The sequence below is a fragment of the Trypanosoma brucei genome, chromosome 6 (assembly GCF_000210295.1).
Source record: "Trypanosoma brucei gambiense DAL972 chromosome 6, complete sequence".
Lineage (NCBI taxonomy): Eukaryota > Euglenozoa > Kinetoplastea > Trypanosomatida > Trypanosomatidae > Trypanosoma > Trypanosoma brucei.
Genome location: NC_026739.1, coordinates 236,132 through 262,589, shown reverse-complemented (window position 1 = coordinate 262,589; position 26,458 = coordinate 236,132). Strand labels below are relative to the sequence as shown.

At 48.2% G+C, this 26,458-nt stretch overlaps 15 protein-coding genes across 15 annotated transcripts; 13 read left to right on the top strand and 2 right to left on the bottom strand.

Moving 5' to 3' along the window:
- Positions 1-3: 3 nt before the first annotated feature.
- On the top strand, positions 4-1,125 carry TbgDal_VI990 (eIF-2B GDP-GTP exchange factor; the record flags this gene model as incomplete). Its single annotated transcript, XM_011775604.1, has 1 exon — positions 4-1,125. The coding sequence occupies one exon, from the start codon at positions 4-6 to the stop codon at positions 1,123-1,125; it is 1,122 nt and encodes a 373-aa protein (XP_011773906.1).
- A 312-nt stretch (positions 1,126-1,437) lies between these two features.
- Positions 1,438-2,085, top strand: TbgDal_VI980 (hypothetical protein, conserved; the record flags this gene model as incomplete). The annotated part of the gene is made up of 1 exon (XM_011775603.1): positions 1,438-2,085. The coding sequence occupies one exon, from the start codon at positions 1,438-1,440 to the stop codon at positions 2,083-2,085; it is 648 nt and encodes a 215-aa protein (XP_011773905.1).
- A 242-nt stretch (positions 2,086-2,327) lies between these two features.
- On the top strand, positions 2,328-3,176 carry TbgDal_VI970 (proteasome beta-1 subunit, putative; the record flags this gene model as incomplete). The annotated part of the gene is made up of 1 exon (XM_011775602.1): positions 2,328-3,176. The coding sequence occupies one exon, from the start codon at positions 2,328-2,330 to the stop codon at positions 3,174-3,176; it is 849 nt and encodes a 282-aa protein (XP_011773904.1).
- A 308-nt stretch (positions 3,177-3,484) lies between these two features.
- Positions 3,485-4,981, top strand: TbgDal_VI960 (hypothetical protein, conserved; the record flags this gene model as incomplete). Its single annotated transcript, XM_011775601.1, has 1 exon — positions 3,485-4,981. One exon carries the CDS (start codon positions 3,485-3,487, stop codon positions 4,979-4,981), a length of 1,497 nt encoding a protein of 498 aa, XP_011773903.1.
- A 317-nt stretch (positions 4,982-5,298) lies between these two features.
- On the top strand, positions 5,299-5,619 carry TbgDal_VI950 (hypothetical protein, conserved; the record flags this gene model as incomplete). The annotated part of the gene is made up of 1 exon (XM_011775600.1): positions 5,299-5,619. The coding sequence occupies one exon, from the start codon at positions 5,299-5,301 to the stop codon at positions 5,617-5,619; it is 321 nt and encodes a 106-aa protein (XP_011773902.1).
- Positions 5,620-5,731: 112 nt separating this feature from the next.
- TbgDal_VI940 (kinetoplastid-specific phospho-protein phosphatase) lies at positions 5,732-7,078 on the top strand (the record flags this gene model as incomplete). Its single annotated transcript, XM_011775599.1, has 1 exon — positions 5,732-7,078. The coding sequence occupies one exon, from the start codon at positions 5,732-5,734 to the stop codon at positions 7,076-7,078; it is 1,347 nt and encodes a 448-aa protein (XP_011773901.1).
- A 235-nt stretch (positions 7,079-7,313) lies between these two features.
- On the bottom strand, positions 7,314-7,613 carry TbgDal_VI930 (hypothetical protein, unlikely; the record flags this gene model as incomplete). Its single annotated transcript, XM_011775598.1, has 1 exon — positions 7,314-7,613. The coding sequence occupies one exon, from the start codon at positions 7,611-7,613 to the stop codon at positions 7,314-7,316; it is 300 nt and encodes a 99-aa protein (XP_011773900.1).
- A 132-nt stretch (positions 7,614-7,745) lies between these two features.
- Positions 7,746-9,443, top strand: TbgDal_VI920 (hypothetical protein, conserved; the record flags this gene model as incomplete). Its single annotated transcript, XM_011775597.1, has 1 exon — positions 7,746-9,443. One exon carries the CDS (start codon positions 7,746-7,748, stop codon positions 9,441-9,443), a length of 1,698 nt encoding a protein of 565 aa, XP_011773899.1.
- Positions 9,444-10,544: 1,101 nt separating this feature from the next.
- On the top strand, positions 10,545-11,162 carry TbgDal_VI910 (hypothetical protein, conserved; the record flags this gene model as incomplete). The annotated part of the gene is made up of 1 exon (XM_011775596.1): positions 10,545-11,162. One exon carries the CDS (start codon positions 10,545-10,547, stop codon positions 11,160-11,162), a length of 618 nt encoding a protein of 205 aa, XP_011773898.1.
- Positions 11,163-11,646: 484 nt separating this feature from the next.
- On the top strand, positions 11,647-13,053 carry TbgDal_VI900 (hypothetical protein, conserved; the record flags this gene model as incomplete). The annotated part of the gene is made up of 1 exon (XM_011775595.1): positions 11,647-13,053. The coding sequence occupies one exon, from the start codon at positions 11,647-11,649 to the stop codon at positions 13,051-13,053; it is 1,407 nt and encodes a 468-aa protein (XP_011773897.1).
- Positions 13,054-13,662: 609 nt separating this feature from the next.
- TbgDal_VI890 (hypothetical protein, conserved) lies at positions 13,663-14,547 on the top strand (the record flags this gene model as incomplete). Its single annotated transcript, XM_011775594.1, has 1 exon — positions 13,663-14,547. The coding sequence occupies one exon, from the start codon at positions 13,663-13,665 to the stop codon at positions 14,545-14,547; it is 885 nt and encodes a 294-aa protein (XP_011773896.1).
- A 2,074-nt stretch (positions 14,548-16,621) lies between these two features.
- TbgDal_VI880 (hypothetical protein, conserved) lies at positions 16,622-20,437 on the top strand (the record flags this gene model as incomplete). Its single annotated transcript, XM_011775593.1, has 1 exon — positions 16,622-20,437. One exon carries the CDS (start codon positions 16,622-16,624, stop codon positions 20,435-20,437), a length of 3,816 nt encoding a protein of 1,271 aa, XP_011773895.1.
- A 716-nt stretch (positions 20,438-21,153) lies between these two features.
- On the top strand, positions 21,154-22,443 carry TbgDal_VI870 (hypothetical protein, conserved; the record flags this gene model as incomplete). The annotated part of the gene is made up of 1 exon (XM_011775592.1): positions 21,154-22,443. One exon carries the CDS (start codon positions 21,154-21,156, stop codon positions 22,441-22,443), a length of 1,290 nt encoding a protein of 429 aa, XP_011773894.1.
- A 459-nt stretch (positions 22,444-22,902) lies between these two features.
- On the top strand, positions 22,903-25,128 carry TbgDal_VI860 (hypothetical protein, conserved; the record flags this gene model as incomplete). Its single annotated transcript, XM_011775591.1, has 1 exon — positions 22,903-25,128. One exon carries the CDS (start codon positions 22,903-22,905, stop codon positions 25,126-25,128), a length of 2,226 nt encoding a protein of 741 aa, XP_011773893.1.
- A 111-nt stretch (positions 25,129-25,239) lies between these two features.
- On the bottom strand, positions 25,240-25,863 carry TbgDal_VI850 (hypothetical protein, unlikely; the record flags this gene model as incomplete). Its single annotated transcript, XM_011775590.1, has 1 exon — positions 25,240-25,863. The coding sequence occupies one exon, from the start codon at positions 25,861-25,863 to the stop codon at positions 25,240-25,242; it is 624 nt and encodes a 207-aa protein (XP_011773892.1).
- Positions 25,864-26,458: the final 595 nt, after the last annotated feature.

Below are 26,458 nucleotides of genomic sequence, written 5' to 3'. Positions count from 1 at the left end.
TCTATGCGTATTTTTGCGTCCACACAGAGAAGTGAATCATTTCTCCAGATCGACTGTATTACCATCTCAGTGCCTGATAACTGCTGGTTTACCCTTCTTTACTCGCTGCCTTCAAAAAAAAAAAAAAGACGCCACTTTCTATTGATGCTTTCATGCTCCTGTTATTGCTGCTACTCATGTCGGTTTGCTTTTGGGTCTAGTGTGTCTATCAAGGGGGGAGTAAACATGGAAGTGCCCCATGATGACTATGATATTAGCATCATGATCAGGGTGGTGAAGGAGGTGCAAGAGCTGCTGACATCTAAACAGTTTTCAACATATTCAGAGCTCGATAAGGAAATAACGAATATGTTGAAGGGCTACAAGTCTATCGGTGACGGCTTTGAGCGGTTTCGCATAGACCTAACTAAAGACGCGGCAAACAGCCCAGACTTAAGGAGTAGTTTAGTTGACATGAATGCACGGTGCGAGTCACGACTCAGGGATTTTGAGTGCAGCCAAAAAGACCAAATCAATGACATGCTTCCTTTCATCCGAAGCACCTCGCGAATACTGGTTCACGGTTGTGGTGATTTGTTGGCCCTCGCGATTGCCTGTGCCATTCAGGAGCGGGAGGGTGTTCATTTTTACATTTGTGAGGGTCGTCCGGCAACAGCAAAGTACCCTCAGGGTACCGGTGAGGCACTTTTAAGAAAAGCATCTGCAACTCATGAAGGGTTGAAACTTAAAGAAAAGCTTCAGCAATACTGCACCATCATACCAGATGCCGGTGTAGGCGCTGTTATGAGCAAAGTAGATTTTGTCGTCACCGGTGCTTACTGTGTTACCGAGCATGGAGGGCTCGTTCATTCAACGGGATCGCTACAAATAGCAACAGTGGCATCTGCTATGAATGTTCCCTTCTACGTCCTCTGTGAGACCTTTAAGTTTGCCCACATTTTCCCCCTCAGCACCGCAGATCTCAGGCAGCCCGAAGGGAGTAGCGATGTACCCCTCGTAGAATTTGTTCCTCCATCGATGGTCACGCTTGTTTTTTCTGAGCAAGGTATAATGCCTCCCTCCGCTGTCACTTACGAAATGTTCAGATATCATACCGCGCTCTTTGCGCCGGGGAAATGCCAGTAGAGGGATGATTTCTTTCGTCGTGCGTGTGCATGGGGTATTTAATGAGAAGTAAGATTCACATTAACGACGGTGTTCGCTGTGTGAGCGGAGTGAAGCCGTCTCCGTACTTTCATCGTGCTTTTGTTATCATGATGTGCGTGCCTCCTTGAAAGTCTCCATTATTTCTGATAATGTTTAGTGGAGCGCTGCTTTTTGTTTTGTTTTTTCTTTACCGCCCTTTCGTTGTTGACCTTTTTCTTTTTTTTGCGCTCATTTACCTCATGTTGTGATGGATTGTTTTTGGATGAGCTAAAAAAAATAAATAAACAGTTGATGCCTTGCAACTGCCGTCAAGGCACCGGGACACATGATCATCTTCAGGACGGATTTGCGCGTGGCGGTATGTTTGGTGTGGGGTCGCCACTAAATGCACAAGTGGACGTTGATCTTTTGCAGCTGTGGAATTCGCGAAATAGTGTTTCAGAGGCAGCGCGTATCTTTGATCCGGCGAAAGGTGACAACGATCAACCAATATGTAGTGATGCTGACCCGGAGTTGCTTTTGCTCATTCCACTCAAGGAGGTTTGCCGTATTAGATCCGTATCGATCCTTGGAACCAATGACGATTTCGCCCCTTCCCAAGTGAAGCTGTTCTGCAACCCCACCAGTGTTGTTGGATTTGATTCCGTTCGACGTTTACAACACCAGGAGGAGATTCAACTCGCCCAGGTGTCTGCCGACGACCGCATAGCGTACCGTTTGAACCCGGCGAAATTTTCCTCAGCAGGGTGTCTGGGAATGCTATTCGAGCATAGTTTCGGGGACGACGAAACCCACATACTTCGGATAGAACTTTTCGGCGAGTCGACGGGGAGACCGGTTTACCAGCAGACGGCGACTAATGTTGTATATGAGGCGATGGCAAACCCAACGGACCATAATGTGGGCGAGGAGCTCAAGAAAACATTCACTATATTCTAGTAAGTACCTCTTGTCCTCCAGTTGTTCTTAACACGGAGAAAAAGAAGAACCAAAAGGGGGGAGAGTCCAATACCGATAGTGGAGCTTAACTTGTCAACTATTTTTGCGTGGTGGGAACATCACTTAGTTAACCCTGTCAGTGCCACACCACTCCCCCGGTCTCATTAGCTGATACTTATGACATCTATTTTTTTTCGGAGTTTAACAAAGTTTCCCACAAAGAAATCCAGAAATAAGAAAGAATGTTGAGACGCCCCCCCGGTACACTCTTGCACGAACCCTCGTACCCGCTGACGCTGGCGCATGAACCGACAGCAAATGGACCAGCCCAAACTGCAAGGGAATATTTCCAACCAGATGCTGCAGTCCTCGACCCGCAACTGAGTGAGGCGGTTTCACTCGGAACAACCATCATGGCTGTTTCTTATAAGGATGGAGTCGTTCTGGCCGCTGATTCGCGAACTTCCACGGGAGCTTATGTGGTAAATCGCGCGAGCAACAAGCTGACGAAGTTGGCCAAAAGGATATACTGCTGCCGGAGTGGGTCTGCCGCCGACACTCAGGCACTCGCCGAGCAGACAGCAAATTATCTAGAGAGCTATGAGACAGATATTTCGCAGCCGGTGAATGTTGCAACAGCAGCCAATATATTCAAAAAGCTGTGCTATATGAACAAGTGGAATATAACCGCTGGTATTATTGTGGCTGGTTATGATCCTTTGAACGGGGGATCTGTTTATAGCATTCCTACCGGTGGTGCGTGCGTGAAGCTGGACTATGCTCTGGGGGGAAGTGGTTCTGTTTTCCTGTATTCATTCTTCGACGCCAATTACAAACCGGGGATGACGAAAGAAGAATGCATCCGTTTCTGTCAGCGCGCCGTCGCGCACGCGTACAGTCGAGACGGTTCCAGCGGTGGGTTAATCAGGACTATTGCTCTTCATCAAGGCGAACCGGAAGATGTAACTGTGCCGTGGACGATGACTCCGTATTGCATGGAAAAGGACCCCAAATATGCTGAGTTGGCTGTGCAAAACCCTCCCTACAGTAGCTCTGCAAAGGTATGCCAGAACCTAATGACTTCTCAGTAGTCACAACAAGGGTGCATATTGGTTATCACGCTCCGTGGTGACGGCTCTTTCTCTCGTTTTACTCAAACCCCTAGTAATAAAGAAATGTGCGTGTGTGTATCGCCGTCTGTTGATGAGAAAAGGGAGGAAGCTACGCTTTTGACTTCAGACTTTTTTACATCACGTTGTGCGTGGGGGGCCAAAGACGCCCCTTGCACTATCACCGTCTCCGAACTACATGAGGTTCATCGTGCGTAAATATTTTTCCCACTTCCCCCCGTATTACTTTCTGCTGGACAACTTAGGTCAAGCCAATAAATCACTAAGGGATGCGCTCCAAGACCCTAAAGAAGAGCTTGGCTGCAATGTACATGCGCCCCCCCGTCACATGTTACACAGACGCCTGTGAAGCACCGGTGGCAATGTGGGATGGTGCAATTGCCCTGAAGGAAACACGTAAGTTAAAGAACGGTGTTCCCGTCCGAACCGTTAGCCGGACGTACTCGCATCCGCCACAGCTCACCCCAACGCAGCTTAGCTTTAACGACATTAACTCGATGTACTGTGTAGGTAACGACGAGTTGATGCAATTTTTTCCAGAAGGTTTAGGAGGAAGAGTATTTCAGACGATGCCCCCTGGGCACCCGAGGGGGTTCTTGTATCGTAAGGAAACGCACCTGCTTAATTTGTTTGTTGACAAAGTACAGCATTGGCATACCAAACGTTCTGTGCTTAGTTCTTTGACGAACGGCAGAACAGGGTTTATCGTCGACGGACCAACCGGATGCGGAAAGAGTGCACTGATGTGTCAAGTGGTGCACTTCGCTCGAAGTAGAAATATCGTGACGCTGTATGTTCCAGATGCGAAAGCTTGGACTCACGGAGAGTGGTGTTGGCCAAGCACTATTTTACCCGGATTTTTTGATGCTCCGGATGCTGCACGCTCCTTCTTGAAGTACTTTGCCGTCGCCAATCGTGCAACACTAACCTCATGGAAATTGAGATGCACTCCGAAGGACCTGCCTACCGAACAAGGGGAACGGCAACCACAAAACCTCTATGAGTTGTGCGAGTGGGGACACCGAGCCGTGGCCCCGGCCTCAATTGATCGCCAAAGTGTGTGTGTTAAATTTCTCATGGACGAATTGAGTGAAGAAAAGAAGCTTCCAGTTGTTATTGTTGTGGACGGCTGGAACCTCTTTTCGCACGAGACGCACTTCCGGTATCCGCACCCAGACTTTCTTCGTGGTTTGGCTTCTTTTAACGAAAGTTCAACTGATATTGACCTTTACCCGCAAGAGCTTCCGCGCATCCCCGCCTCGCGGCTCAGTTTCGTTCGTGGGTTAAATAAAATGATCCTCTCCGGTGACGACCCTAACAAATTCTTCATTACGTGCACAACAAGGGACTTTAAGCCGTTTGATGGAATTAGCGGGTTTCCGAACGTTGAAACGGACCGTTTCGCTAATAGTTTGGATGAGTACGCACCGTATGACCCGGAGAAGGATTCACACTTTCATCCGATTCAAATCGGCAACTTTGACGAGTACGAGTATCGATCGTTTCTTCGTTTTCTTATTAATTCTGGTGAGCTAGCCGGTCTTGGCTGGGGACCGTTGTGGCATGCCTCAAGTGACTTCGAGCGAAAATTATACAAGATTGGGTTCCTCTCAGGACGGAACCCACAGGGTGTGGTGGATCACTACCATCAGGAGCTCGTGTGGCGTTACGATTACCAAAGGACACGCCAGAAACAGTATCTACTGAAACGTAGGATGGAAGGAATGTCACGCGGTGCGTCTAGCGGTGCCGTGGGGGTAAGGTAGCGATCCCCGGTACGGTCGGTCTGTTGAGAAAAAAAAAATAGGGTACGTGCGCGGGTAAGTATACTCATAACTCTGCACTGGGACCTGTTCACTCACTAGCGAAGGAGAAGGTTATGATATGAACCTTTTTCACTGTTTATCATTTACCTTTCATGTTCTTGGGGGAGGGGGTGGGCAGCATTGTACAGCAGGGCGGGGCTCGTGCGTGCACCTATTCAATTTTTCCCAACTGAAGAAAGAAAGAGAAGACTACCCCTTACTATTTTGATTGATTGCACCAATATGTCTAGTCAACATCAACTAGCATAGCGAAAGGAATGACTCGAAAACAAAAGCAGCGTTGCGATTTGCGGCGGAATCTTGACAGTTTGAAGAGCTACTACAAGTTCTCGCCCTTTCCAAGGCATACACGACACGCCTTGCATTCGCTGCGGCTCACCCCATACTCCCGTCGTAAAACTCTTTCTGAGTTTCGCATCATCGGTGCTGCACGGAATCAGCCGGTGCTGGACGTCATGCAGACTTACAGTGTTGTGGCTCCAACGCAAAGGGTGTGCAATCTCTACTTGGAGGTGTCTGAACTGTTGTCTGTGTACTACGACACTATTGATTCTTTGCACCAGACGCCAAAGGCATAATGGCAGCTGGGAAGCCGGCTGAGGAAGGACACCAACCACCTCCTCCGTGTACGTGCATACTCGCATATGCAACAAATTTTAAAATACAAGTTTTGCGTATTAAAAACAGTATATGGAGAACTCTTTCCCTGTTATGTCCATTTTACCTTCTTCCTTGATATTTTTCTCTCTTTGCCCACGGTATAAGTATTGGATTAGGATTGTGTGGATGCCATCTGTATCGACAGAAGCACATCTACATATAGGAGAGGCAGTGAAGTCGGTGCTGCGCGGCGAATGTGTTGCGACGGTGGAGTTCCTTAAGGTGCTTTCGGCGGCCGCTTCACGTCGCGAAGGTGGTCGCCCACTCGAGGAAGTTTCTGGTGACACAGTCGTCATAGGTCCATGCAGAGGGCACGCCGCAGACTTGGCTCACTGTTTAGATACGCACGTCTTAAGTAGGGCAATACAAGGAAAGCTGAATCTTGTTTTCCTCGGCAACTACGTGGACGGCGGCCATCACTCCGTTGAGGTTTTGTACATGCTCGCCCTTTGTATGCTGGACCTTCCCTCTGTTACACCGCTGGTTGGACGCCACGAAATGTTCTACCCGTTCCCCCCGGGAGATTTCGGATCGTTGCGAGCAGAGCTCCGCCTGCGCTCAATACACTGTGATGTTCCACTGGATTCCATTGAAGAAACGGTGCGACGCTTCTTTTCCACGCTCCCTGTAGCCTGCATTATAAATAAGCGTTTTTTCTGTTCGTCCAGCGGGATTGCTTCTACGTACCGTTTCACAGAAGAAATTTCCAGGGAGCGCTCACGGCTGCGGTTAAATGAGTTTGTTCAAAATCAACCCATGAACGAGGAGGAGGACAAGCTTTACGCCGGTTGCGCCTTCGTCGGCTCACACACGGCAACAGGAAATTGTCTGAGGTACACCCATAACGCGTTGTGTAACTTTCTGTTGCGCAACGACTTATTCACCCACATTGCTGGTATTGAATTCCACGCGTCGAGTGAGCGCTCGGAAAACTTTATGAGTTTTGACCGGTACAGAGAGTCCAGGTATCTTCCTGGCTGGATGTTTGGCAGGATACGTAAGGGCCTTCGCGTGCCCAGCTACATTTTCCTCTTTTCAGCTCCTCATTTCTGTGATGTGAACAAGAATAGCGGCTGCATCTTGACTATTGTCGGGAACAGGACCGTGGAGTTGCAGCAGTTGGATATGTACGTGTCACGACCATTAATTATGCCCGGTGAAGCGAGCCATGGATTTGCGTGGTCGCAGGGTATTCTCTTGAAGACTTTGAGAAAATTTTTTTACAGTGTATTGTACGATAAAGTTGATGTGAACGCGAATGAGTGTGGTGAGAGCCATCTCGTCACTAATGCCAAGCTTCCCTCAGAGGAGGAAGTTATGAAGTTGAAGTATCGTAGGATGTGCGAACTAGTAAAAAAACACTTGCTGCAAAAATAGGAAAAAAAACATTCTGTGAGCAAGCTGGTTGCGCCGTTGTTGACAATGCTTACGTACAACGGATGATGGGAACTTGATCTTAACCTTTGTTATATTGGTGTCCTGCTGAATACCAAAATCCTTCGTAAACTTTGGGTGCTCGCGACGCAACGAGGCGTTCTCGTTTCCCTTTTAAAGTGTGTTTTCACCTTTCTCTCTTTTCTTTTTTTTTTTGTTTTTGGAAAAACATAGCCCTCTACCCCTGTGCTTCTCCCCTCTCCCCCTTCCCCACACACACGGACACCAGAGACACGTATGCGCACGCATTGCAGTTGGGAGGACCGCAGCTTCCATGGGTCGAAGAAATGGGTCCTTTTTGCTCAATTTGCAATGCATTTGCCACAGCTTCTGGTGTCCGTATGCGAGGCTGAGCGACTGTGTGTTTATTTTTCACATCCTCCGCTCTTCCCCTCTGCGTGTTGTATACAATTTCATAACCCCTCCACCACTGACTGGTTCCTGAGGTAGCGACGCTTGCGTTACTCCACGAATGCATGAAATTTTTAAAAAAAAACACTTCGATTTTTGTAATTCTCTTCCTTCCTTCCTTTCTTCTTTTTCTTTAAAAAATAGGAAAGATTTTTAAGCACCTGTACGAATTGTCTCCACTCCTTCATTGGACAACCCTATGGAATGCGCGTCGCAGGAGTTTGCACTTCTTCAGCACTTGAAGGTTTCGATTCCCAATGACCCCGTACCACCTCAACCAAAAGCGCAGGCGGTGCGGAACACCCATCGCGTCATGTCCCCGTGCAGACGGCCGCCTGTGAGTCAAAAGGTCGCGCGGATTGCAACTGCGGTAAACACAAAAAAGGAACTGCAAGCCCCTCGCGCGCCCATGGCTGAGTTCAGTGGTGAAGTCATGACAGTAGTTGGGAAAAATAATCGCCCTAATGTAGAGTACCTCATATACGATGCCAAGATACCGTCGAGAAACGCGATCAACATGCAGCTGGCAGAAGTGAAAAAGCAACGAGCAATGGGAGAGAAGGTGCGTCACCGGTGCCACCGTCACGAGGTTGATGCTTGGGGTGAAAGGGACGACGCGAAGTGCAAGCAAAGGCTACTGAAGAGTTTACAAGAGGTAAATATGGAGCAAGCGCACCGCACAAGAGCTGAACGTGAGGCTCAGCAACGCCGGCGCATGGAGACTGAAGCAAACGGAATAGAAAGTTACACCGTGGCATGTAATGCGTTAGATCCCGAGAAAACCATAGAAGGAAAGAAGGTCTTACGAGACCAACTGCAGCAGGCAGCGTTTGAATCACTAGATAATCATAAAAAGGGGGAGCCAGTTGAAGGAGCGGCCTGGGATCTGCACTACGAGCCTTTTCCGTGGAATAATGATACAAGGAGAAAGCGTATTCAACGGGATCGATGTATAGCGCTAATGGATGCAAATCGTGAACTTGCTGAGAAAAAAAGGGATGAACGCCAACGTCAGCGTGCCATGGAGGCAGCATGGAACTATGGTGGAGGCAAGGGTGTTTCTTTCGGTGGGAAAAGATACGTCCACGATGTGGGAAGAAATCCGTCTTTACAAGCGGCTCGCGGGAGTGACGATGGTGCAGTCGAGGAGGGCGCGGCAGCGCTCTCATTTGGTCAACCAACTGAATGTTTTTTTCGCTTCGAGGGTGACAACCCTTCAGTTAGATGGAATGAATGTCGTAAGCTTGCTGAGGTGAACAAGCAACTAGCTGAGCAAGCTGAGAGAATCCGCAAGGGAGAGAGGCTGGAAAGAATAGAGGGTGAAAAGAAGTTTAATCAATACATAGAGCGAATCGAGCGGGAAGAAAAGCAAAGTCGAAGAGCTGAAAAGCTGAAGAGACAAAAAGCCATGTCCATGGTTACGCGAGATGCAAGCAAGAAGAAAGAAGGCCTGAAGAAAGTTAGCTCTGCAAATGAGTGCCATGATAAATTTTTGCTTTACTCAGCTCATGAGAGGGAGGAGAAAAACCGGCTGAAAAGAGAGCAAGAGTTCTATGACAACTTAGAAAAACACATTGCCTCCAGTCGGGAGGCACAACGTGCAGCAAAGGATAGGGCTCTGGAAGAGGAGAAACGCCTTCTTCAGGAAACTATTTCGGAGACTAAACGGTATACAGAGGAAGAGAACCGGAAAGCCAAGCAAAAAAGGGAAGCTTACAAGGCAGCCTTAGAAAAACAAATCAGGGAAAAATCGAATGAAGCCTCTCATTCATCACCCATGCCACATCGCGGTCCTGAAGTACGCGTTTTGTATCGTTGCCCCGTTACGAAGGATCTGCTGCCTCCAGAGGAATTTGTTCCCGCGGCAAGCTTACGCAGGACCTCCACACTGTGGTAAAAGGAGTGTTGCTGCCATTCATTTTCATCCTTCAGTCTTTGGAGTTTTCTTTTTTTCATAGGTTTTGGCACCCATAGGGTATATATATATATATATATATGGAAGAGGGTACAGTACCACAAGTGAGTGGTCTCAAACTGTTTTTAATTGAAGAGGACTGAAAGGAAGTCAGCTTTGCGGCAGTTTTGGGCTGTAGGTGTGTGACAGGTTCCTTCTAAATTACCCATTGTTGTCTCTGTTTTTTCTTGTTGCGTGGTTTCTCTCTTTTAGGCAAAATAGCTTCTGCGATTCAGCTTTCCATTCGCTGCATGGAGGTGACGGAGGAGGAATTTGATAACCTCGAGCAGAGATATGTTGAGCTGCATTACCGCCTCAAATGCGTTGCTGAAGCGCCACGTAAGTCTCTGGGTGTGACGCTAATGACCATTATGTCCAGCTCCCTGCGCCTTACCACTCAAATGATGGTGGCCATCCTTGTCACTTTGTGGTGGGTCCATGCATGACTTCTCGGTGAAACTTTATTTTCGTGCATATATATATATATATATATATATATCGTGACCAACTTATATTCTTCTCTTTTCTCCGTACTGTTTTTTTTCTATCTATTGGGAAATACATCGCACAGAATTATACTTACAGATGCACTCCGTTTACCACACGTGGCTTCTACATATATTTTTTCACTTGTTTTTATGGTCTTCACTATTGTTTTTTGCCTATTTGGGTAGGTCTGCGTAACGGCCCCTGCTGTGCGGATGTGCATCGTTTACATTTTGTTTTATCTCTGATTCCGCGTTTCCTCCCCGTTTTTCAGAGCGTTTCTGCCTCCGGAATACCATCGTTACACTTTATTTTCTGTTCTTACGCCACTCTAATGCTTCGCCCTCTTTTTTCCCTGTGCTTCTTACCCCTTAAAATAGCAGGAAAAAAAAAGACACATACGGTGTGTCATACTTTCCCTTCCCCCTTTAGGGTGCAATAAGTTAAAGTTTTTCACTCATTGTTTTTAGAGAAAAAGTAGTTTACTGTAGTTGGTGTTTCTATTGTAACCGTTCCTTGTCTTTTTTTTTTTAAAAAAGAAAAAGATCATTGTGCACAATGCATTCCATTCTACCATACACATTAGATCCTGAACGGATGACTGGCTGCAGGAAAATGAATACCATTAACCCGTACGATGCATCTGTCACCGGCCCCGAGTCATCCGCCCGTGACCTCGACGTCATCAGGAATCATCTCCTTCAAGAGTGGGACAGACGCACCACAAGCACAGTTCTTTTCAATCCTGCAGCTGAAATAGACATACGCTCATGGGATCTCTCATGGACAGAACGAGAGAGCCACTGGGAAGAGAATGTGGCACAATGTATTTCCCCTGAGGAGGTTGAAGGCCTCCTCCCAGCGAAGTGGTTTGGGTACAACACAAGTAGTGACGTAGATGAAACACTGGCACGTGTGTGCAAACTTTGCACTGCGTTGGTCGACAAGTTCGTTGAGCTTTCGAAGGGTGACAATGCAAATCAATCCACTGCTAAATGGAGGCAACATCAAGCCATGTTGGCACGCATTTCCGCTGTCGTGGAGCTTCTTGAGGAAGCCGTTGGAGAGACACTTTCGGTGTACGACCTTCGCGATCCCCAAACTGTACGCTGCCTTTGGGAAAGGATGGATGATGAGGATAGAAGGAAAGTTGCTTCTGTCTTGGGAGCTAGGTAATCTTTGTTAGTATCTCACGCGCCTCCTCTCGTCCTTTGCTTGAGTGGCGGAGGAATGTGCAACATGGGGTTGCCATGCCCAAATTAAGCAGGTGGGAAGGTATTTTCTCCAACTAGGGAAACGATTTAGAACTTCACAGCTTTTATTTTAGACCGATGCAATCGTGATTAAATAAATCAGGTTATTTTTGTCACCCCCGTAGGCCCGTGGGACCAATTTCATTCATTTTATTGCGTGTACACCCGTGTGGGCAGGGGCACATCTGTTTGGCTCTCTCTCAACACTCTTCCCGCACGCGCATACACACACAATCACCTCGGGAAGATTATTGTTTGTTCATGTTTATTTTTCGTTTACGGTGTAATAGATATGTTTTCCTGGAAGTCGCGCTGTTGTTTTCTTCAATATCAGCTTCACCCTTATTCAAACGTACAATGATTTCCCCACATTGTTATGTAGAAAGAACCCTCGATTGTGTTTGGGTATGCGGCGATGCGCTACACGGCTGCTTAGTTTCCAGCAGTTGCTGTGCGGCAGCGAGTTTGTACCCGATGATGCCGCAGCTGTGCAGAAAGTTGCGTCAGCATTCCGTGAGAAATATCCCGTTGCACCGCTTCCTGTCCCCATAGCTGCTGGCTTGGGTCGAAGTTATCTTTTGCAGAGGGAACCACGGCGGGTGGTGGCGTTGCTTTCTTCCCATCCCTCTGCCCGGGAAGTAGGGACGCAGCTCATGCAATTATTATCTTCTAAAAATGGCATTGAGGCGAAGACTCTGTTACAATTAGCCGACGCGCTTCGCCCGGTATCGGTGGGCATGTGTTGTGAGCTTCTTTGCGCCCTTGCGGAAAAGGTGGCGAAAACAGATGACGCACGGGAGGTGAAGCAGATGTTAATGCGTGAAATACGGGAGGTGCCACATCTCTCAGGTACGCTTATTAACTCATTATGCTTGCTGAGCGATCACACCTTGGCTGAGGATAGGCAAAATGTTGTGGATGCGTTTAACATCGCTCTGCGTAAGTCATTTGTCAGTCCAAGGGACTATGGCGCGGTGTTGTTGTTTCTCGCTCGGGGTGGAGACCACAGGAAGGTGTTAACATTATGGTTGTGGATGAGTCATTCCTCTGCTCGCTGGGATCAGACGGCTGCGTCCGCGGTAATTATATCAGCTTCTCTCACACGGAAGATGAATACGGCTATCGACGCAATTCATTGCCTCGCTGAAGCGAACTTAGACCCCACAGTGGAGGCTCAGAGACGGTTCATACGTTTCTTAGCTTACCGCGTTCCCCCATTGGCAGCTTACGCGGAACAACTGGTGACACATTGGCATACACCACAGCAGTTGTGGACGACCGATGCTCGTTTAGTGGGAGTTGAGCTTCTCTATACACACTACCATGCGAAAAATTATGAACACTTGCAGGGATGTCTACAAGTGGCGGATGCTAGCATTGAGGAAGCAGGTAGGATGGCCGAGAGATCCGATAATAAGGAGAGTACAGACGAGTTGAGACACAAAATCCTCAGGATTACTGGTATCCCTTACATTCTGCGGCACTTTTCTCTTGATATCGCCGATGAGCCGTGGCTGCAAAATTTTTACCGCAGTGGCATGCGGATGAAAGACTTGGGCGACTATCCGCTGCTTTTAGGGGTGATGGCATCATTTGCGCGACACATGAAGGAGGAAGAGAAGTTTCTGGAGGATATACGCAATATAAAGATGTCACCCGAGAACTTTGAGGTGACTTCAACATTTATCGCTGAGGACAAATGTTTCAGGAATGCAGAGGACACACTGCATTTTGTTAACTGCATGGGAGACGTCTTTTCCATGGAGGTGCCGAAGGGTGTGGTTAACTGGTTGGAATTATTAAGTGAGAAGTAAAAACTGACCGATGAACAATGGTCAGTAAAGACCGAAAAGGGGCCGCGGGGCCGTGAATGTGCACCCACGTAAAGAAGGTGATGGACCCACACCGCTGAGCTTTCGAAATGTTTGAGGATGAGAGATGTAACGGTGTGCTCGTTCCGTACGTTGTTGCATTGACATTCACGTCTCCAAATGTCTCCTCCTTCTGCATCTTCACCAAAAAGGGAGGACCTGCGCGGTTTTATTTATTATTTATTTTGCTAATTTACATGTTTTGCCCTCTTAAACTTTATTTCCTTATTCCTTTGCTGGCTCTCTCCTCCTCTTTGCGGGCTGTCATTGTTAGTTGTGAAGTGAGGCGAAGGAATCGGGACCCGGAAGATAAGACAAGGATCGGGAAATAACAACAACAGCAACGAAGGATTTAGTGCAAGACGCGGGAACCACCGGCTCATCTCCAAGTTAAGGCAGCCACCAATAAATAAATAAAGACCAACGGTAGCCAAACGGAGGAAAAACCGAACACAGGCGGTACGGAATAGTTTTCAAACGATTAAATTGATAAGCACAGAGGCAAGGGAGGAAGTATAGGTTGTGTAAGACGGCTGTCGTACCTTGCCACATATGGCCGCTACACCTCAGACCGACTATTTGTTAGATGAGCATATACCGGCGCCACCGTACGACATGCTCAAGAAACTTCAGTTGTTTCGCACAACACTTGTGAACTTTATTGAGTGGAAGAACTTCGAGGAGGTAGTCCGCGGTTGCTACGTGCGGGTGTTATTAGAAATGCGCAGTGAAGACATGCGGCGTGATAATAGTGATCACTACTACATCGCTTGTGTTAGAGGGGCGCGGAGGGGTCCAAAGTACTCGGGGTTTTCCGCCGACATGGCCTGTACTGAATGGCATATTGTGATTGAGCTTCCCCCATGTTTCCGAGCTACGCAAAACGGGAATGTTGTGCAACTCAACTCCATTTCGAATTCCCCATTCCGTCCAGCGGAGTATCAGCAATGGGTGGAAATGACATGTGAGGCTGGTGTGCCCTTCCTGAACCCCTCACAAATTCAGTTCCGCTTAGACATGCTGGAGGAGCATAAACAAAGAGCATTGGTGCCTGAGATGCGAAGGAAACGTTACGGTGAGGATTCAGCACTTACGGAGCGAAGGGAGCGGGTACTGAAAGCGCTAAGAGAGGAAATTACAATTGAGGTCTTTAGCACCCACGTACAAATGCCAGTAATCGCGGAACTGCAGCACCGGTCGTTGGAACAGTTGCAGGAAATTGAGCGTGAGATGTTAGAAATGATTAGCCGCGTGCGCATGACTATCAATGAGCGGTCAAAGTGTATGGTATGTCGTCGGCGCCTCTGCACTGTAATCTGTTATCCGTGCAAACACCAGGTGTTGTGCAAGGACTGTGCGCAGTACATTTGCAACAAATGTCCCGTACCTTCTTGCAGTGAACATGTGATGGAGACATTTGAGGCATATACATTGTAGAGGAGGACGGTGCGTGTTGTAACGACGCTGCTGTCTCTCCTTCAACACCGAAAACGAAAAAAGGATATAGTTCAAAGTAAAAGGAGGGTGGGTGGGAAGAGAGGAACATCTAATTATCACATGTGTTTCTAAATGAAAAGGCAAGAAGAAAAAAACTAGAGGCAAGTGGAGACGGAGAGGTTTACAGCATGATGAAGGAATGGTGTTGGGACATGCCTCTGTCAGAGCAGGCAATATTTCGCGACGTATCCGTGTTTTTCTTTTTCTTATCCCTATTTGTCACCGCAAGGGAAGGAGAGGCACGGAGAGTTGTACAAAACAGTGGGAACAGAGAGGACAAATAGGAAGCTGGAAGAAAACAAATGGCTCATAGAATGAAGGTATTGAGATTGTGTTGTGAGTCTAGAGCGTCATGTGTTGTCTTTGATGTTCAGAGCTGCCCCAATGTATCTTCATGCAACAAGTTGCCTAAATCGTTGCTTAGGCTACATTTCTCTTTATGCTCCTCCGCTCACTCTTTCACCTTTTTATTTCAAATATTTTAAATCAATTCTAACTGTCATTCTGTCTGAATTTTTGCACATCCCCTCTCTTTTGGTGAATGCTCAAGTTCTGATGGGGTATACGGTCGTATTGTGCTGTACACACCCACACGCGCGGGTGTGCATAAGTAAATAAATAAATATATATATATATATATATACATACATCGTGAGGGGAAATCGTGTTTTTTTTTCTGCCGGTAGGGTGAAAATATGTGAAGCAAAACAACCAAATAACCGGTGTTGTGCTTTTTCTGTGCGCAAGTTCATTTCATTATTCCCTTGTTTTGGTTGTTTTGGCTCACTAGTGATAAGGTGGAACGGGGAAGAGGGGGGTGGTGGTGAAGGTTTAGTGATGCTGTAGGACCCCGAGGAGTGCTCGAAAGTTTGTTTCTATTGCTGTTGAAACCAACAGTAAACCAGTAGATGCTTTTCGCTTCCTTTCTTTCTTTCTTTTTCAGCTTCCCTTTCATATGCGACGGTGCAATACGTTCTATGAAGGTGAGGAGTTGGAATTGAGTATGCACTGCGGTGCCCCGTGGGTGCATGTGGTGTCATGTATGGAGAGGAAACAATGAGGTGCTTCTTTTCACTATGAATGTTTTTTTTTTGGTATTATCTGTGTCATTATCACACCGCCACTAAAGGGGCGAGCGTCACTCAGCATTAGTCGTGTAATGTAGTGTTGTTACTGTTCTTTGTTGTTGTTGTTGTTTTCCCCCCTCCAACCCCACTAATTTTGTTTCTCACATTGTGTAGCATTCACCTCGTATGTGGAACGGGTAGTGGGCAAAATAAAAGTCCCATATTTCCTTTTCTTTTTTGGGGTTCCTCTCATGTGCACTTTCTGCCCGTTCTCAAAGTTTTAATAATAAAACTTTTGCACTTCCTTTTCTCTTCTTTCTTTCGTCGGCTGTCGCTTTGTTTTTTCACTTGTTTGAAATCTATATCTTGTTATTGCTGCAGTATTCCCCTTTCCATTCTTCTTTTCTTCGCCTTTTTGTCTACCCTCGGGTATATCTGTTTTTTTTTTTGTCTTGCAAATATTGGAAATTTAGAAATCCTGAATCACCTCTCCCTCGCCAAAAAAAAATAAAAAACGAGGCAGAGGCCAAAGTGTGGTGGAGAAAATAAGTGACTTTGAGATTTAGTACAGTGGGAAGGAGAGGCAGTCGGTTTTTCCTCTGACTGATCCCATTCACACCTCTTTCTATCCTGTTATTGATTCACTGTCTCATTCCACCAGGCTGAAGGGCAAGACATTAGAGTAAACAGCGGCTGAAGGAAGGGGGAAGTAGCGTCGCGGGGCGGAAGTTATTATTATTATTATTAAAAAGAGAGAGAGAGAGGCTCGTTGGATCTGATTTTGTTTCGTGAAGGAAGGGTCACATAATTTGCTTGCAAAGCCTTGACCGGGACTGCAAAAAAAAAAAGAAAAGAAAAGGAAAAAGAAAAAGGGGATCATACATAATACTACGTTGTGCCGGATAAATTGAAGAAAGAAAAAGGGGGAGAGCTGTAGCCCCGTGCATATGACTGATTTCGGGCGCGAAGCGGCTAAACTACTACGGGCAACAGAAGATGCCCTTTATTATCGAAGGTCGACGGCAGGTTCATGCGAATGGGCGGATCGGGACCTGAAATTCAGGACTAGCAGCAGTGCGACGGGAGACATGAGGGGGAATTCGAACTTTCCTTTTGAAGCGGCATGGCGCACAGACAATGATGGGGAAAAGTGCGGTGATTCAGCAGCGTATATCATAGAACTCCAGCGGCAACTGCGTGTTGTGATGAGTGAGGTAGCCGGTCTGCGCAGTGAATTAGCCGCTGAGCGCGATTCCCGCTCTTCTACACTGACAGCTCTGGGTCGCCGCTGGAAGGAGGAGGTGCTAGTTGAGGTGCGCACATCTGAACATCAATCACGTCGGGCGATAGATGAGCTCTCTGTCGCCATTCAACAGCAGCGGAAAGATGAGGAAACAGCACGATCTTTGCTACAGCATCGTGTGGAGGATTTGCTTCGTGACAGTAAAGTGCGAGACCGCACCCAATTTGACATGCAGGAACAACTGCGAGAGCAGGTAGATGCGATGCGCGAACGACTGGAGTCAGCGGTGTCCGAGTGCGCCTTGCTTCGTGTGGAGTGTGTACAGCACCAAGAACGTGAGAATAGCGCCATTGCCCAGCGGCTTGATGCGGAACTTATGCGGTACATCGATATGCGAGCGGAGGAGCAACGGGAACGACAGCAGCTGAAGCAGCAGTTAAAGTCTGATGTGGAAGCGTTTGGCACGCACGTGCAGGAACTTGTTGACAAAACATGGAAGTCTCACCTTGCCACAACGCGTCGAGAGCTACAGGCGCCGATAGACACATTAGTTAAACAGATGGCACAGCATACTGAGGGCATGACTGATTTGAGCGCCAAAGTGCATGACTGCACAACAACGTGCCGAGCAGAGCTACGGCTTCAAACGACAGCACTTCAGGAACGTGTTTCAGCTGCTGAGGCGAGTGCGGCGGTAATGTTGTCTCGTATAGACAGGGCAGAGCGCAAGGCTGACGGCGCACAAGAGGCCGCGAGCCGCGCTGATGCGACCATTGCGGTTGTGCGCGATGTGGCGGAGAGGGCGGTAGTTGTTTCGCAGCGCGCAATGGCAACTGCGCAACGTGCAGAGGACGCCATCGAGGATCGTGATGCGCGGGTGGCTCAACTGGAATCTCATCTGGCTGCCGTTTCGACGGCCGAAAAACTGAGGGCGGACTTGGAGGGTGTACGCCGCACCGCGCAGAGAGCAGAGAGCGGCGTTGACGCCTTACGGCACGTTTACGAACGCGACGTCCAGGAACAACAAAACGAAAAGCGGCAACTCGATGCCCTGATGGATAGAGTAAGTGTTTATGAGAAACAGCAGCAGCACCTACGAACGTCACTGGAAAGCATCACAGATAATCGCATACCGCAGCTGCAACACCGGATCGTTGTGTTGGAGGAAGCCCGTGAGACATTGGCTGCTGAGGCCAGTCGCGGGGAGAATGCCATAATGCAAAACCAGCAACACGCACTGAACATTGAGGGTACTGTGCGCTCCCTTAATGAGCGGCTTGAGCAACTTCGCCGTGACATGAACGTCAGCTCGCAAGCGTTGTCCACGAGGGTGGAAGCCGCGAACGACGCAGCACTGAGGTGCGAAACGAGCAGTTCGACATCTCGAGGCGAAGTGGAGCGCATGGAGCGTCGTGTGGCACAGCTTGAAGTGCAGTCAACCCGGCTGGTCGCGGATCTCACCAATCTGCGCAGCACCGCTGACGACAATGCAAAGGACACCCAAACACTGTCCGCGCAGCTTCAGCAACATCAACGTTTGTGGCAAGAACAGAGGGAATCGCGCCGTGAGCTGGAAGCGACGGCAATTGCAACAAATGAAGCCGAGATAGCAGCAGAACAAATGGCAGGCCGGCTGGAAGTAAAGTTTAACCAACATATGCGGCGCGTGGAGACGAATATGGCGGAGCGTACAGATAAATTGGAAGCGCGTGCAAATGAGGCAAGCTCCCGGTTAGATCGGCTGGAAGACAAAGGGCAGTCCACAAGCTCGCTGGTAACCCAAGTTGGAGAGACGGTCCAACAGCAACAGCAACAGTTCGCCCGCGACCTTCAGGCGTGTAGAGCGAAGATTGATGCCCTAAATGGTACCCTGACGGAAATTGACGAGGCGTCTGAGCGGCGTTTCAAGGACTGTGTGCTGCAACAGGATCTGAATGCAATTCGCAGGGCTGTGAGAACACTCGAAACAGAACTTCACACCATTGGGGCTGATGTTACGCAGCACAAACAGTGGGCAGGGTCTCAGGAGGACTGTAGCTTGAGGATCAAACGCCTGGAAGACGAACACCGACGCCAGCAAAATTTACTAGGAGAAATGAGGGAGACCCTAAGGGAGGTGCACGATGAGCTCAAGGAGACACAACATTTTACCACAACACTTTCGCAGTCGGTGTGCACGAAGGAGGTGAGAGCAACTGAGAAGGGAGATGGGTGGCCTTCTCAAATTCCGCGTGTTGAAAAAGCGCTTTTTGACTCGCACCGTATGACCTCTTCCAGTGAAGGACAAGGAAACGTAGCGTCAACACCGGTAATAAAGAGGAGCACCGCAGGAGAGTCGCTGGTCGCTGGTTTAGCTCCGAACGTGTTGGCGGGCACTTCAATGCGGAGGGTGGAGTCTGATCCATCGCAGCTTGCAGATTCACCCGAGCCTCAAAAGCCCCCACGACTATCTCAGTCCTCAGATAGCAGTCTGATCTCCCAAGGAAAAAGGCTCTTGAGTCCGGCTCTACCAACAAAAGTTGAATCAACAGCCAAAGAGGGAAACTTGGCTCAAACTGGTTCTACAGTTCAGGGCAGTATTGACGACAAGAAACCACCGTCTGCATCTAATGCCAAGTCAATTATTGACCGCCCAACCCAATCAGCATTAGCAAGGAAGGTTGAGGGTTCGTCTTCAGATTCAACAGTTAACACATTGGAGATGTCTGTTCCTATTGACAAACGGGGTCCCATTATGTTTGCACCACGGGAGTCGTCTTCGAGTGCCTCCTCGGCTGAGGCACGCCAGCCGCAGCAGAAGCAACACCGAACCCAAGAGCGAAGGGGCGATGAGCTGGTCAGGGCGAACGTTGACGCCACTGCGTTGCCTGTCTCACTCAAACCTAGTGGAAGCAATAGCAGTAGCGATTCCATTACGCGAATGAAACCCTCTGTGGAAAAAACTCTAACGCCACCATCGTCATCGAAGGACACAGCCGTGATGGGGCCGATTCTCACAGTTTCCAAGGCGGATTCAACGAGGGAGGAAGAGGAAAAAGGAGACTCTGAAGCGCCGAAGACAAAGGTAACGGTCAGCCAGTACGACGACTGGGACGACGATTCAGAGGATCATCCCACTGCACCGATGTCAGAGCCGACACGGACGGAAGCTCCAAAGGTTGATGAGAAGGAAGAGGAAACGAAGGAGGTGAAAAGGGCCGAGGGTAAAAAAGCAGAAAGTGATGACCTAAAGAGCGATTTGAGTGTTGGCAACACAGGGAGGGCATCTAATGTGCCCCCTGAAACTGGCACCGATGAGGGACTGGGGAGCATAGTTGGAAGCCACATCGGAAGGAGAGGACCATTTCAACCGATTGAAGATCCTGGTGAGGATATCAGTTTCACTGTACCGCGGCATGGTGTATCGACTGCCAGCAGTGACTCCTCCACAAAATCTAAAGAAGCTCAAAAACAGAAGCCACCTGCAGTAAAGCAGTTTACTAGTTTCGATGATTCGTCGTCGGAGGAGGAGGGCGCATGAGGCAACGCTTCTACCATCATTCAGTGGACCGAGTTCTGCCACTCTTTATCTATTTTTCGTTTGTTTTCTTTGTTTCAGTTATTCCCCCTCATCCTTAAACACCGGTGGTTTTATTTAAAAGAGCCCGTAGAAGAATCGTCATGTTGAATAGAGCTGGAATAGATGCAAAGAATTTCCCATAAACAAAAAGTGTGAATGTGTATATGATTCTACGTTTGCTTATAGATACGTATTATTTTAGAATTGGATGGAAGTGAGAGAAGGGGAGGGGGAAAAATTGAGTGGGCAAAGGCTTACAGGTCTCTAATAACAGTACGCGAGAACACCGTATGTACCAAATTATCCTCCCTCCTCCCAGTCAGTATTCCTTTTTGCCGTTGTGCGGCGTGCAACGCCACTTGTGGGTTCTGCGTTCTTTGCGGGGCGCAATGTTGCTTTCGAAGATTCCTAAACGAGGTACCGCAAGTTCCCGTAGTTTGCCGATACGTGCCGCTGCTGACAATCCAATGACCGTGTTTTCTCTCTAGTTAACATTTCTGTCGGTTACCTCACTTTTGTTCATCCTCAAGTTTTTTTTTAATTTCCCAAGGGCAAAAGAGTAGAAAAGGCAATCGAAGAGGCTGTGGGCAGTGGACCGCTGCTTCAAACGTTCTGCAGGGGAGCGGCACGGGGGAAAGTAGCCAAAGGCGTTGCTTCTTTAGTTGACTCTGCAAACCATGCACTTTATTGGCATTGTTGGCTGCTTTTTATTTCTATATTCGCCACTGTGTTTATTAACAGCAGTTTCCCTAAGGGCATATCCTCAGCTCCTCATTATTGCCCTCTTTGGCGCCGTTTCTGCTTACGTTTCACTTTTACTTACTGGAATACTTTACACGATCGTGCAGAACGTGCGAACGGAAGACCACACGAATGCAATCTCGTATGTTGTCGTTCTGATCCAAGTTTGTACCAGCATACTATTTCGGGTCATGCTTTTCGTATTTCTTTACCGATTGGAACGATTTGCCCGCGGCTATGGCCAATTAATCGCTAAGAGTTCCTCGCGGTTTGCCCTAACTTCAGCTGCAGTAGGTTGTGGCATGGGGATGGTTTCATCCCTACGCGGTGCTGGTACGCTGTTGGATGCTACACGGCGTCTTGAATTTTACACCGATGGTACAACGCTGTACGACTTCAACATCTGCCCTCAAATGCCGCTTTTACAGCACGCTGTTTTGCAGGCATTTCTCCTCTTGCTTTGTCACATTGCATGGGCTGTGATGACGGGACAAGGAGTGGTTGCCCTTTTGGTGCGGCGGGATAAGAGGAGGACGTTGTTCGATCCCCTTTCTGACACCCTTTTGGGCACTGATGATTATAGTGGTGACTACCCAAATAGGGCTGCAGATGTACTGGTGACAAATTATAACCCCGATGTTGTGGACAACCCACAACCGGCGGGAAATGCCGTTATCGAAGGAGAAAGTCCTGCTGCCGCTGGTGGAGAGGGGCTTACGAGTAGCGGCACTGCTCCAGCCGTTGTCTCTGAGCAGGAACCGTGGGGTTACCAACTTAACCAACCCCAGCGAGAGGAGGAGGAAGGGACGAATCTACTCACTACTTCTAGCGATAAAGGGCCAAAGACGCAAGAAGTGGGAGATGAAGAGAGAATATCAGAGCAAGACACGGGCGTGGATACCCAGGATGATGGGGACGGACCTTCGGCACAGCAAAGCACACAACTTTTATCCAAGTCGCTCCAGGAACCTACCGTACTGCACCGGGCTCCTACCGTCGCCGTTGCTTCATTGGTTTCTGCGGCCGCGTTACAACTCTCATTTTCACTGTTCTCACTTCTCAGCACGGGGGCATACAACTACAAAACAATGGAAGAGGTGCCTTTTCGTGGCTGCATGGTTACACTCCCTGCCCAAGCGGCAATCACCGCTGCTTCCCTGAATGCCATGTTTGGTCTGCTGAGGGCGGAAGGGTTTGGCAACAACGCAGTGGGGTTGGAGAATTGACGCTGGTGCCATCGACGTGCACTGTATGTTGTTTAATCTTGAAGGGTTTGATCGGTTAAACACCTTCACTGTGGTGCCGCATAGGGTTTAAACCACAGCACTGGGATCTGTAATGTGGTATTATTTCTTTGTGCGTACCGTTCCGCGCTGGCATTGACGGGTTGCAGTAGCTGTTAATCTTTTTCACCTCTTTCCTGGTTTACTTCCGGGAAAGGAGCTGCTAGTTGCAAGTTTGAGTGCACGAACTTCACGAAGCTGCTCATCACCTTCCCCCCCTCGAAACGTGATCTTCTGTTATTTTGAAAATGACTGCGTAATAGTGCTCCTACTTCCATCTTCTTGCCTTTCTTTTTTTCCTAATTGCTTTGGTTTTCGTTTACATGAGCACGTCACATCGAGAGAGCGGGTGTGGGCTGCGTTACTGTACTGATAGGAATTATTTCACACCGAACATAAAAGATGTCTCGTATTGCGTCTGTTGATGTGCCCACAGCATTGTACAGTGAAGAACTGAGTGCTCGCAAGCCGCCCCCTGAAGAGCCAAAGAGGGTCAGCACAAAGCAATCCCAGACGGCGTCTGAAGCAGCGAGTGACTCCAAGTCTCATATCCTCATGGCCTTAAGTTTTTGCAGCAGGGCTCCTCCTTCATCCCGGGCATCAATTTGCAGTGTTCGTACGTCCGTGCGGTCATCGAGAATCCCCGCATTCTCACACGTTGACTTCAGTACTTTCAAGAGGCCTCATTCACAGCCCCGAACCGTAAGCGGGAAGCGTGTTGTTATTATAAAACATAGCGACACTAATGATAAAAAAGGCCAAAAATTCGTAAAACCAGATATTGCAATGGCGCGTCCCATCACTCATGCGGGTGTGCAGCGGGATCGAAATGGAACAAAGCACGGAGAGCGCTCAGTTAACGGAACTTGTGTCTGGTTGCCGAAGGAGACGTGCTTAACATTTCTGGACTTCTCGGAGAAGCGGTTACGAACATTACCATGTCCGCATGGTCCGGGCAAACATTCTTGTCACGGCAGTGGTATTGTTTCTCTGGCAAAGGGGCGGGTCAACCCGATGGAATGCGTGCAGGTTCTGCAACTGTCCCGCAACAAAATTTCACTCCTCACAAGGCCCACGCCAGTTGCAAGAGGAGGGGAAGGGGGCATAAAAGCAAATGGAGCTGCTGGTGTTGTGGGAAAACCATTACGCCTCACTGCGTTTAGACGTGTCGTGCTTTTGGATGTGAGCTACAATGAGTTGGTGGGCCTCGAGGGAGTGGAATGTATGGTATCATTGCGTGAACTGCAAGCATCTCATAACAGGATCACAAATCTTCATCCGCTTTTTGCACCCCACTCACTCCTGGGGTCTCCCCATGCGTTACAGGTACTTGACGTAAGCTTTAATGCAATTACCACGATATTGCCCAGGGAGAACGTCGGTAGCGACTGTGACTCGGTTGAGGAGCCGCAGCCTCAACTCCTCGGATTGCGCAGTCTCGATCTCTCTTGTAACTTCCTTACGGAGCTCAACGGTGTTTCTTCACTGTTCCCCAATTTACAGAAGTTGCGTGTCCTATACAACAGAATCACCGAGGTACCGCCGCTTCCTAAAAGTCTGCATTACTTGTCTCTTCAAAAGAACTTTCTCTCGAAGCCTGAGGTTCGCCGTGGAATGGAGCTACGGGGGGAATTACCGCACCTGACGTTAATGAACCTGAGCGAGCAGCGTGTGCCGGGAGCGGAAAAGGAAACCAGTCAGTTCAGTGAGATTGGTGACAGTGGTGGAACAAGCCAGTTATGCCCTACCGAGGTCAAAAAGGGGGCGGTACAAAAAGTGGAAAATGAAAGGGAAGCAGCGAAGGAGGAAAAGGAAATGAAGAAGAAGGGACGAGAAAGGGAGGGGGAAGGAAAAGAAAATGGAAAGGCGAAGATGGAAAAAGAGGAAACCAAACGACCGAGCATCGCGAGCAGTAGCCGTGGAGTGTCACACGGTTTATGCAAGGGTTGCAGCAATAGTAAAGTTAAGGATAATAAAAATAAACGCGATGGAACTGCTACCAGCATGGCTGCCGGTAAAAGTGATGGAAAGGAACGTAGCAAACGTGCTGCCGCATCTGGTGAGGGGCGCCAAAAATTGAAGGCACAAACCGAAAGTGAGGGATGCCACGTGGATGCAATTGACGAGGATATTATTGCTCGCATGCGGTTCCGCGCACAACGCAAGGAATTGGACGTATCTAAGGCACTCAACAGAGATTTAGATTACAAGAGGGTAACGGCCGCGCGGGGCGTCGATAACTGCAAGTTAGTGACTGGGACCGGAGCGATGGATGTGTCTAAGGGCAGCGGAGTGACTCAATTAACCATTGCTTCATTGGCCTCGTTAAAGGTGTTGGAGGCCAAGTTGTACCGCCAAAAAGAGGAAACGGACGAAGTTGGTGAAGGTGAAGGTGACGGTGATGTTATCTCGGGTGACGTCGTCGGTAAGCGGTCGGCCAAATGGTTGACTCCACGCGTGAACGGAGCCTTTGGTTGGAATTGGCTCGCATCAGAGCTGCAGCCACCATTGCGTTGGGGTGAAACACAACGAAGTGCGTCAGAAGCTCAACATGACAACTACCTCTGTTTTGTACCAGGTCGGACGGTTGACGGAGAGGCCATTACGGCATACAAAACCATAGACTAAACCAGTGAATAGTCAGATCGCTGCTGATGTGTGGTTGATTATTTTCTCCCTGTGGTTATTCTCTCGTCGTCATGCTTGTCGGGGTGCGCTGGCCTCACCTAGTTTTTTGTCTCATTTTTTTCCAATATTAGGCACATCAATTAAACAACATTTGTTCTCCATATACTCATCTTTATATAATATGCACATACATGTGTGTTGTGCGTGTATCAAATATATAAACTCAATTGTTTGTACGCCCTCGTCCGTCTTTTCGTCTTCGTGTGTATGTGTACGTGTACTTGCGTGTTTGTGTTCATATGTATGTGTGTGTCTAGCAGTAAAGAGGGCGGCAAGAGGAAGAAGGGAGGGAGAAAGCTGCACCATAGTTGTTGAAAACGAGGAGAAAAATAGTATCGATAAAAAGGGGGAGGGTGCAACGAGAAAAAGAAGAGGAACAAATGAAACAAGGGATAATAAAAGCTGAATCGAATAAATGAGGTAATGATAACAACAATAACTCACCAAACGCAAAGATGAAGAGACTGAAAGGAGTTCAGAGAGATGCTCAAACTGAGTAAACGAACGATAGCAATAATGGCAGCGGTGACGAGAGACGTCTAAAAGTTGTAAGGTATTTATGGGCGTGTGGCATTGTGTGGAGAAGTGACATGCGGAAATTAATGGTGAGAAGCACATAAGGGGTATTCTTCTGCTGCTGCTTTTGCTTGTTTGTTGTACGTCTTTGCGTTTCATCACCTCGTAACCCCGAAAACCAACTTGAATACCCCTTATCCTTCTTCCCCTCCCCAATTCGTGTGAGTCCGTGTGTTCGCTTCGCAAGCTTTATTTCGCGGCTAACTTATTTATGTGCTTTTTTTCTTTTTGGTTCCAGCTACGTTTCATGTTTGATGATTTCTCACATCCGGTGTAAGCCTTTGGGATCTCAGTTTTCTCCCCCTCCCTTAACCACATGCCTGCGTGCAGGAGTGTACGTGCTTGCATGTGAGTCGTCCATTACTGTCTTAGACGTTTTAGCGAGTATCGGTGCCGGTGGGTGGATTAAGTGCCTGAACAAAAAAGTCACTATTGGAATTGTCAGTTGCATCTCTTCGTCATTTCAAGTGAAACGAAGGAGATGATCCACACGGTGTTTATACTGCTTTACGTCTGATATCCCCTCTTTTTTTCTCTCTTCTGTTGCTCTTTCTTTTCTTTTCTTACCTTTTCTTTTGAGGTCGTGTATTCGTGGTGCATTGCAGTGTGCCTTGTGCTTTTTCCCTTCCTCCCTTCCTTCGTTATTTATATTTCTATTTTCGCTTCCTTGCTTTGGCTCCTTTTTGCGCTCCGT